Source organism: Aedes albopictus, chromosome 3 (genome assembly GCF_035046485.1).
Source record: "Aedes albopictus strain Foshan chromosome 3, AalbF5, whole genome shotgun sequence".
Lineage (NCBI taxonomy): Eukaryota > Metazoa > Arthropoda > Insecta > Diptera > Culicidae > Aedes > Aedes albopictus.
In genome coordinates this window covers 86,018,800-86,027,782 of record NC_085138.1, presented here as the reverse complement: position 1 = coordinate 86,027,782, position 8,983 = coordinate 86,018,800, and the positions used below count along the sequence as shown (strand labels likewise).

At 45.2% G+C, this 8,983-nt stretch overlaps 2 protein-coding genes across 2 annotated transcripts; both read left to right on the top strand.

The window, feature by feature from the left end:
* The first annotated feature begins 1,548 nt into the window (after positions 1-1,548).
* On the top strand, positions 1,549-2,187 carry LOC134290271 (uncharacterized). Its single transcript, XM_062857370.1, has one exon. It carries the CDS (start codon positions 1,549-1,551, stop codon positions 2,185-2,187), a length of 639 nt encoding a protein of 212 aa, XP_062713354.1.
* Position 2,188: 1 nt separating this feature from the next.
* On the top strand, positions 2,189-7,642 carry LOC134290270 (uncharacterized). The gene is made up of 2 exons (XM_062857369.1): positions 2,189-5,899; positions 6,887-7,642. Exons 1-2 carry the CDS (start codon positions 2,189-2,191, stop codon positions 7,640-7,642), a joined length of 4,467 nt encoding a protein of 1,488 aa, XP_062713353.1.
* Positions 7,643-8,983: the final 1,341 nt, after the last annotated feature.

Sequence of the window (8,983 nt, the reverse complement as noted above, 5' to 3'; positions counted from 1 at the left end):
TAACTTTCCACCGGAGAGACTTTCTAAGAGAGACAATAACTTGTACTTTCACATGCGTAAAAGGAAATTTGCATATAATTGCCTATAGCTAAGTTACATATGTTTGAAATATGGCCCAAAAAACTATAAAAACCGTTATAACTATTTTATTTTTGAAATTAGCGGGATGTTATGTTCGGTAAAATTTATTTTACCATTATCTATAACATTGTAGAACATGAGAAAAATGTAGAATCAGTTATTAGAAAGTTATTGCGAAAAAACCCTTTTCAAGGGGCTTGTTTAGTGCACTGTTTTATTGTAGTTTAGACCCAAACCAATTTAGATCGCTTTCGCACAGTTCAGTATAGGTAAAATTTAGACGAGCTATGTTATCCATTTCCCACACCAATACCAGCCTAGACATGAGCCCGCAAAATTACCGCTTTCAATAGAGCCGACTATCATTCGTTACACAGCCGCCATAGAGAAGACCAGCCAATAAATTCCAATTCGAAATGATCGTTAGTTTCACCGAATAAAGTAGTTAAGTGTTTTACAATAAATCTTGTTGGTTTGTGACTATTAAAATGTGTTTATTGGTGGTTTAATGTGACGATTAAGTGGATTGGACTATGACGACTCTTGGTGGACTTTGAAGTGCGTACAGCATACTGGACCCTACGGACCCAAAACGGATAAGAGTACGTTTTTTTTTTTTTTTTTTTTCTTTTTTTTTTTTTTTTATTTTTTTTTTTTTTTTTTACCGCTTTCAATAGAGCCGACTATCATTCGTTACACAGCCGCCATAGAGAAGACCAGCCAATAAATTCCAATTCGAAATGATCGTTAGTTTCACCGAATAAAGTAGTTAAGTGTTTTACAATAAATCTTGTTGGTTTGTGACTACTAAAATGTGTTTATTGGTGGTTTAATGTGACGATTAAGTGGATTGGACTATGACGACTCTTGGTGGACTTTGAAGTGCGTACAGCATACTGGACCCTACGGACCCAAAACGGATAAGAGTACGGATTCCCCCCAACGCTGGCCACTAGACGTAACACAAAATTGGTGCCGTGACCAGGATCCGGCGTTTGGACCCCCAGAAGCTCTTGGAAGGACCCCACGTATACTAAAACCGCTAAACTACCCGATCGCCATTGCACATCCCATCCCATTGTTCTTGGTCGCCGACCAAAGAATCGGACATCTTGTGACCCTACTGGCAGTTTCGGACCACCAATCGGCGCCCATCAACTGGCCTTTTCAAACTGATCCAGTTCAACGGTTTATGAAATTCCAAGGCATATCTTTGTCCTTGACAAGGTTAGTGTGGTTCCAATAAACTTACGTTTCTTTGCGTCTCTACCGGGTCTTAATTTGAAGGGACACGTTCTACTACGACCATCCGCCAAGTTCTGGATTTGAGGATCTCTGTGATTGCTGGTTCCGGATATTGAAATACAAGGCAATTTTCCACCTTGTAGAAGGTGAGTAACGTTCCAACCAATCTACGTTTCCCTGCGTCTCTACCGGATCTTTGTTTCAAGGGAACCTCCGGCCAGCATGACCAAAAAGAAGATGCTACAACTCGAGCAGAAGCGCACCAACATCCTAGCGGCGCTGGATCGGTGCGAGGAATTCTCCCAGAACTGCGATGCTGAAAAGGACCACTATGAAATCACCCTTCGGATCGAAAGCATGGACAAATTATGGAGCTCGTTCGAGGATGTGCAATCTGACATCGAATGCCACGATGAATCCATCCAGGGGGAACCTCAACATATGGCTACGCGCGAGAAATTTGAATCGAAGTTTTTCCGTGTAAAGGGCGTGCTGCTGTCGAAAATACCGGATACGCCGAACCCACATAGCACGCATCAGCAATCTCAACCGAATTCATCGCATCTAGCTGCAGTCAAATTACCGACCATCAACCTTCCTGAATTCAGCGGGGACTACAACCAGTGGTTAACGTTCCATGATACATTCATCGCCTTAATCCACTCTTCCACCGAACTTTCGACCGTGCAAAAATTCCACTATTTGCGGGCGGCGGTAAAAGGCGAGGCGGCTCAACTGATCGAATCGCTCACCATCAGCTCCATGAATTATGCTGTGGCATGGCAGGTTTTGGTCGACCGGTATTCGAACACCTATTTGCTGAAAAAAACGCCACCTTCAGACGATGTTGGATCACCCTAAAATGAAACGAGAGTCAGCTAATGGATTACATGGCCTCATCGATGCTTTCGAGAAGCACACGAAGATCTTGAAGCAGTTACAGGAACCTGTCGACGGTTGGAGTACAATCTTAGCACATCTGCTATGCGCTCGCCTGGATGACGTCACACTGAAGTTGTGGGAGGATCATGCTTCTACATTGACAGAGCCGAACTACACTGCATTCATCGAATTCCTGCAACGGCGGACACGTGTGCTCGAATCCCTCTCGGTTAACTCTTCCCAAGCAGCGCAATCAACTTCGTCACAACCCCTGCCCTCAAAGCGTTTCGGCCCTGCGAAGGTGTATACTCATGCTGCTTCCGATGAGCGAATCTTCAAATGCGTAGCGTGCTCGCTTAATCACCGTTTGGTGGAATGCATCGAATTTCCCAAGATGCCACTGGAGAAACGGCTGGACCTGGTGAACTCGAATCGGCTGTGCAGCAATTGCTTCAGGACGGACCACTTCGTGAAGAACTGCCAATCGAAATTCCGTTGCAAAACCTGTAGAGGAAAGCACCACACGATGATTCATCCAGGGTTTCCCAACTCGAATACAGTTTCGAACGTAGCGACGTCAAGAGGATCGGAAGACAGCAAGAACGGGTCACCCTCAACAATAGTCAACACAGTAGCGGTCGGTTGCAGTACGTTCTTGATGACAGCGGTTGTAAAGGTCGTCGACCGCCACGGGAATGAACTGTTTGCTCGTGCAATGCTAGATTCTGGATCCATGTCAAACCTGATGACGGAAAGGCTCGCTCAACTGCTGCGTGTGAAGGGACAGAAGGTGAAAATCGACGTACATGGTGTAGGCACAGGCGTGGTAAAATGCTCCCAAACCGTATCCGTGGAGGTGCGGTCTCGATTGACAGACTTCGCCATGACTATGGAATTCTTGGTACTGAACAAGGTCACTGCCAAGCAACCCGTCGAAAGTATTTCCACGCATTCATGGACCATCCCTGAGAATGTATCATTGGCGGATCCTAAGTTCAACGTACGAGGCGAAGTGGACCTAATTCTCGGAGTGCAACACTTTTTCTCGTTATTTGGCCAAACCCCTCCGATTCATCTGGGACCCAACCTTCCTTTGGTCGTCGAAACCGTATTTGGATGGGTCATCGCCGGAAGCGCTTCACTACAACCACACTCTCGGATCACCATCTCTAACTGTGTCACAGCTGAACCATTGGGTCGTTTGATAGAACGTTTCTGGGAAGTTGAGGAACTGGTCGACCGGAAACAACTATCTATCGAAGAGGAGGACTGCGAGGAGCTCTACAACACAACAACGACGCGAGATGAAGAAGGGCGATACGTCGTCAGAATGCCGAAGAAACCGATGATCGATCAAATGTTGGGAGAATCCAAGTCATCGGCCCTGCATCGTTTCAACCTACTGGAGAAAAGGCTCGAAAGGAACGAGGAACTTCGAACGGCATATCACAAATTCCTGCGAGAGTACCTTGATTTGCAGCATATGGAGTTGGTTCCTGATTCCGAGCAGCAATCCAAACGAAGTTTCTACTTGCCCCATCACCCTGTCCTGAAGGCTTCCAGCACAACTACAAAATTGAGGGTTGTCTTCGACGGATCGGCGAAAACTAGTACCGGATGCTCCCTGAATGAAGCACTGCTTGTGGGCCCTGTCGTACAGGATGAACTACTGCACATTGTGATTCGTTTCCGGAAGTATGCTGTAGCTTTGGTCGGAGACATTGAAAAGATGTACCGTCAGGTGACGGTCCACCCTGAGGACAGATCTCTTCAACAAATCTTGTGGAGATTCGACACATCCGAACCTATTCGTACCTACCAACTTCGTACCGTTACCTACGGACTGGCTCCATCATCGTACCTAGCAACCAAAACACTCCTGAGACTCGCCGAGGACGAAGGACAATATTACCCGAAGGCAGCACCACTGGTTCCGAAATGCTACTACGTCGATGACTTCATTGGGGGAGACGACACTGTGGAAGGAGCCATCACTTTGCGAAATGAGATGGGTGATCTGATGGCCAAAGGCGGCCTTCCCTTACGAAAATGGACATCGAATCGTCTGGAAGTTCTCCAAGGACTTCCCCAAGATCAAATCGGAACACAATCCTCTATCAAATTCGATCCGGACGAAACCGTTAAAACGCTGGGCATCACCTGGGAACCAGAATCCGATTGCCTGAAGTTCGACATCAGCATCAAGGAAAACGATGGCTCACTGACGAAGAGGAAAATCCAGTCCTGCATAGCGCAACTCTTCGACCCCCTAGGACTCATTTCTCCGGTCGTCATCTCTGCAAAGGTCATCATGCAGCGTTTGTGGCTCATACCCATCGGATGGGACGACGAAGTACCCAAGGATCTCCAAGAATTGTGGCAGGAATTTCGTCCTCAAATCAACGAACTGGCAGCTTGCAAGGTCGATCGTTTCATCTTTCTACCAAATGCAGTATCGGCGCAGTTGCACTGCTTCGCAGACGCCTCCAAGGTAGCATATGGCTGTTGCATCTACGCACGCTCGGTAGATGAACATGGTACGGTGAAGGTTCAACTGGTTTCGGCGAAATCCCGGGTCGCTCCCTTGAAACGACTCAGCATCCCCCGACTGGAACTGTGCGCCGCACAACTCGCCGCTCGTTTGTACACCAAGGTCACTCAAGCACTGGAATTGGAATTCGACGCCGTACACTTTTGGTCGGACTCGACCGTAGTCCTAGATTGGTTACGGGCCCCATCATACCACTGGAAAACCTTTGTGGCCAATAGAGTAAGCGAAATCCAAACTACAACCCACGATGCCCCATGGAAACACGTCCTAGGAACCCAAAACCCGGCGGACCTGGTCTCAAGAGGAATGCACGTCAGCGACTTCCTGGAAAGCAGTCTATGGCATCACGGTCCGGAATGGTTAGGTACATCGGAGGAGAATTGGCCACAACAGAAGGAATTGGAACCTACACCGGAGGATCAAATGGAGAGGGAAACGGTGGCGGCTGCGGCAGCCTGCACGGTCAAAATCAACCCTATTTTCTCTCGCTATTCCCATTTCACCAAACTCATCCGAGTGACCGCTTGGATATCCCGGTTCCGACGCAATTGCCAATCGCGTCATCTTGGTCAACACCTGCATTTGGACACAACCCTGTCTGTGGAAGAATTGGAAAACGCAAAACACCAACTCGTCCGACTCGTTCAATCGGAAACCTATCAACAGGAAATTAAGGACCTCTCCACTGGCAAACTCGTTTCTCCCAAGTCAACCATCCGCAACCTGCTCCCGTTCTGTGATGAGAAAGGCATACTTCGAGTTGGAGGCCGTCTACGACACTCCAACGAACCGTACGAGACGAAACACCCAATCCTTCTACCAGGAAACCATCCGTTCACCAAACTGCTGGCTCGACACTATCATCATAAGCTTCTACACGGTGGACTACGACTAATGCTGGCTGTAATCCGGGAAAATTACTGGCCGGTCAATGGAAAACGTCTGCTGCGAGGAATCACCAGAAGCTGCTACGAATGCACACGAACGAATCCGGTTCCAGTACGACAACCTATGGGTCAACTTCCAGCCTCACGGGTAACTCCCAGCCGAGCATTCTTCCACACCGGAGTGGATTATTGTGGTCCAATCTATCTGCGTCCACCTCATCGGAAAGCTGCACCAATCAAAGCATACATTTGCGTATTTGTGTGCTTTACTTCAAAGGCGACCCATCTGGAACTCGTGGGGGATCTTTCGACGGCATCGTTCATGTCGGCACTCCGCCGATTCATTGCACGACGGGGAAAACCAGCTCACATACATTCCGATAATGCACATTGGTCGGGCTCCATACAAAGGGGCGGCCAAAACTCTCAAAAAACGTAATTGATATTTTTAAGCCTTTTTTCGCCTTATAACAAAGATAATGTATTGTAGTTTTATGATTCTTAATTAAAAGCATACCAGCTTTTGTATTTCAATGACATTTTCACTGCCAAAGTGGCCTAAGTCATAAAATTGAAAAATGAATTTTTCGAAAAAAGTAAAATAATAATTTTTTGAGAATGGAATATATGTTTAATGTTATCCAGCATATAAAAGCTTGTTATTGGACTGTTTGAATGCACGTATGGTGCAAAATTAATATGTCACAAAGCTTTTCAAATTTTTATATATTGTACCTTAGGAATTTTGGTTATTTTTAAGTTAAAAAATGGTTCGTGTCGTCACGTGTCGCCGAAATTTCCAATAGTACATCTTAAACATCATGCTCAGGGCTGCATAAAAACATTTAAACTTTTTGCAGAAATTTGCAGTTTTTCAAATTAGAGCTATTTAAAAAAGTCATGTTTTTTCATATGTTTTACGTTATTTTTCCATTTTTGACTGAAATAAAATTTATCTTCCCACATTTTTCACTCGTTTTGAACAAACTTGATTGGATTTGATCGAAAGATGATCATTTAATTAAATTCAAAAAGATTTTCTAACAAAAAACGCAAAAACTGTGGGGTTTGCTGATTTTTACCATTTTTGAAATTATTGAAGTTACGTAATTTTTGAATACCCCTTTTTAAACACTAAAAATACTATATAACATATCTAGACAACCTATAACTTCAATTAAACACATAAAAAGAGTTTTGGCCGAACTTTATCTTTTTCCGACCATTGTGTAATGGTAAGAACTTCATCGGGGCTCGGAATGAGCTCCACGAAATCTACCAACGTCTGCAAAACCAGTCCGACCTAAACCACATCCGGGACAATCTTGCTATGGTAGGAATATCGTGGCCCCTAATCCCACCGAAGGCACCTAATTTCGGCGGATTGTGGGAGTCCGCGGTCAAGATCGCAAAACGTCATCTGCAGCGGCAACTTCGAGATTCCCTACTCAGCTACGAAGAGATGTCCACAGTACTGGCCCAAATTGAATCGTGTATGAATTCCAGGCCACTTTGTGCATTATCGGAGGACACTTTGGATCTCTCTGCCTTGACACCAGGCCACTTCTTGATTGGCACCTCCTTGCATGCTCTGCCAGATCCGGATCTTCGAGAAATCCCCATCAATCGGCTCGATCGATTTCAGCGGCTTCAGGAGAAAACACAGCAGTTCTGGTTTCAATGGAGGAACGACTATTTGAAGGAACTGCAACGCGATTCCAAACCCTTTCGCTGCCCTAGCACGACGCTGAGGACGGGGACAATGGTGATTCTCCGCGACGACTCACTACCTCCTACGAAATGGCCTCTAGCACGAATTCTCGAAGCAAATCCTGGCGGCGACGGCGTGGTGAGAGTGGTTGTTGTTCGGACGAGCAGCGGGATATACAAGCGACCGGCTTCCCAGATCTGTCTTCTGCCTGCGGATGATCAGCAATCTTTTTCAGCAATCAGCGATACAGCGAAGCACGACGTGGACGACGATTCAGAATGCTGAAGAGAAGATTATTTGTAAATGTAAACAATGAATGTAAAATGTGACAAGTCAATATTGTAGTAGTAGTAGTTCAAGGAGAATACATTTTACTAAGGTGGCGCAGATAAACATTGCAAACCACTGGTTGTCTCTTCCACTCTTCTGGTGTTCTTATGCAACTAAAATAGTGACGTCACTATTTCAGTTCCATAAGAACACCAGAAGAATGGAAGAGACAACCAGTGGTTTGCAATGTTTATCTGCGCCACCTTAGTAAAATGTATTCTCCTTGGTAGTAGTTAGTTTGAAACATGTTTCAAGGTGGCGGCTATGTTTAGTGCACTGTTTTATTGTAGTTTAGACCCAAACCAATTTAGATCGCTTTCGCACAGTTCAGTATAGGTAAAATTTAGACGAGCTATGTTATCCATTTCCCACACCAATACCAGCCTAGACATGAGCCCGCAAAATTACCGCTTTCAATAGAGCCGACTATCATTCGTTACACAGCCGCCATAGAGAAGACCAGCCAATAAATTCCAATTCGAAATGATCGTTAGTTTCACCGAATAAAGTAGTTAAGTGTTTTACAATAAATCTTGTTGGTTTGTGACTACTAAAATGTGTTTATTGGTGGTTTAATGTGACGATTAAGTGGATTGGACTATGACGACTCTTGGTGGACTTTGAAGTGCGTACAGCATACTGGACCCTACGGACCCAAAACGGATAAGAGTACGGATTCCCCCCAACGCTGGCCACTAGACGTAACAGGGCTGATGATAGAAAACGTAATGTATCTTGAAAAGTAACGGAGTTACAAACTTGGCGTCTTCGACAAAGTTGCTCCAAACAACATTTTCTACAACTTTTGTGAAGAAGTCAACCTTGTATCTTGAAAAATTCAAAAAATAAATTTTCTATCTCACTTTTAGGGGGATTGATCATTTTCCACAATAGTTAAAAGAAGCTCCTTGTGATAGTGAAAAACTTTCTCGAAGACACCATGACGCTAAACGTCATAGTTGAAAAGCTATTAATTAAGCGCGCTAAAATGACGAAATCAGCCACTGTGCACCGCCTCTGAAGTTGAAGCCTCTTTCCTTCACGAAAGCGGGTGAGAAGAGAATAAAAATTCTCTTGTCGCTCACATCGTGGCGACGCCGACGGCGAGATCCAGTAACAATATTTTCCCTGTCATCGGTACTCAAACGAGAAATTTCAACACGTTTGCTTATGGACCAGTCGCCTTCATGCGGCCGCTGTTGACATGAAGCAGAGCGTGTGATGATGATGATGCAGTCATTACTTCCACGAAGTTGTTGAGTTTTCTGTGTTCACTTTCAAGTATCTCACAGCGGA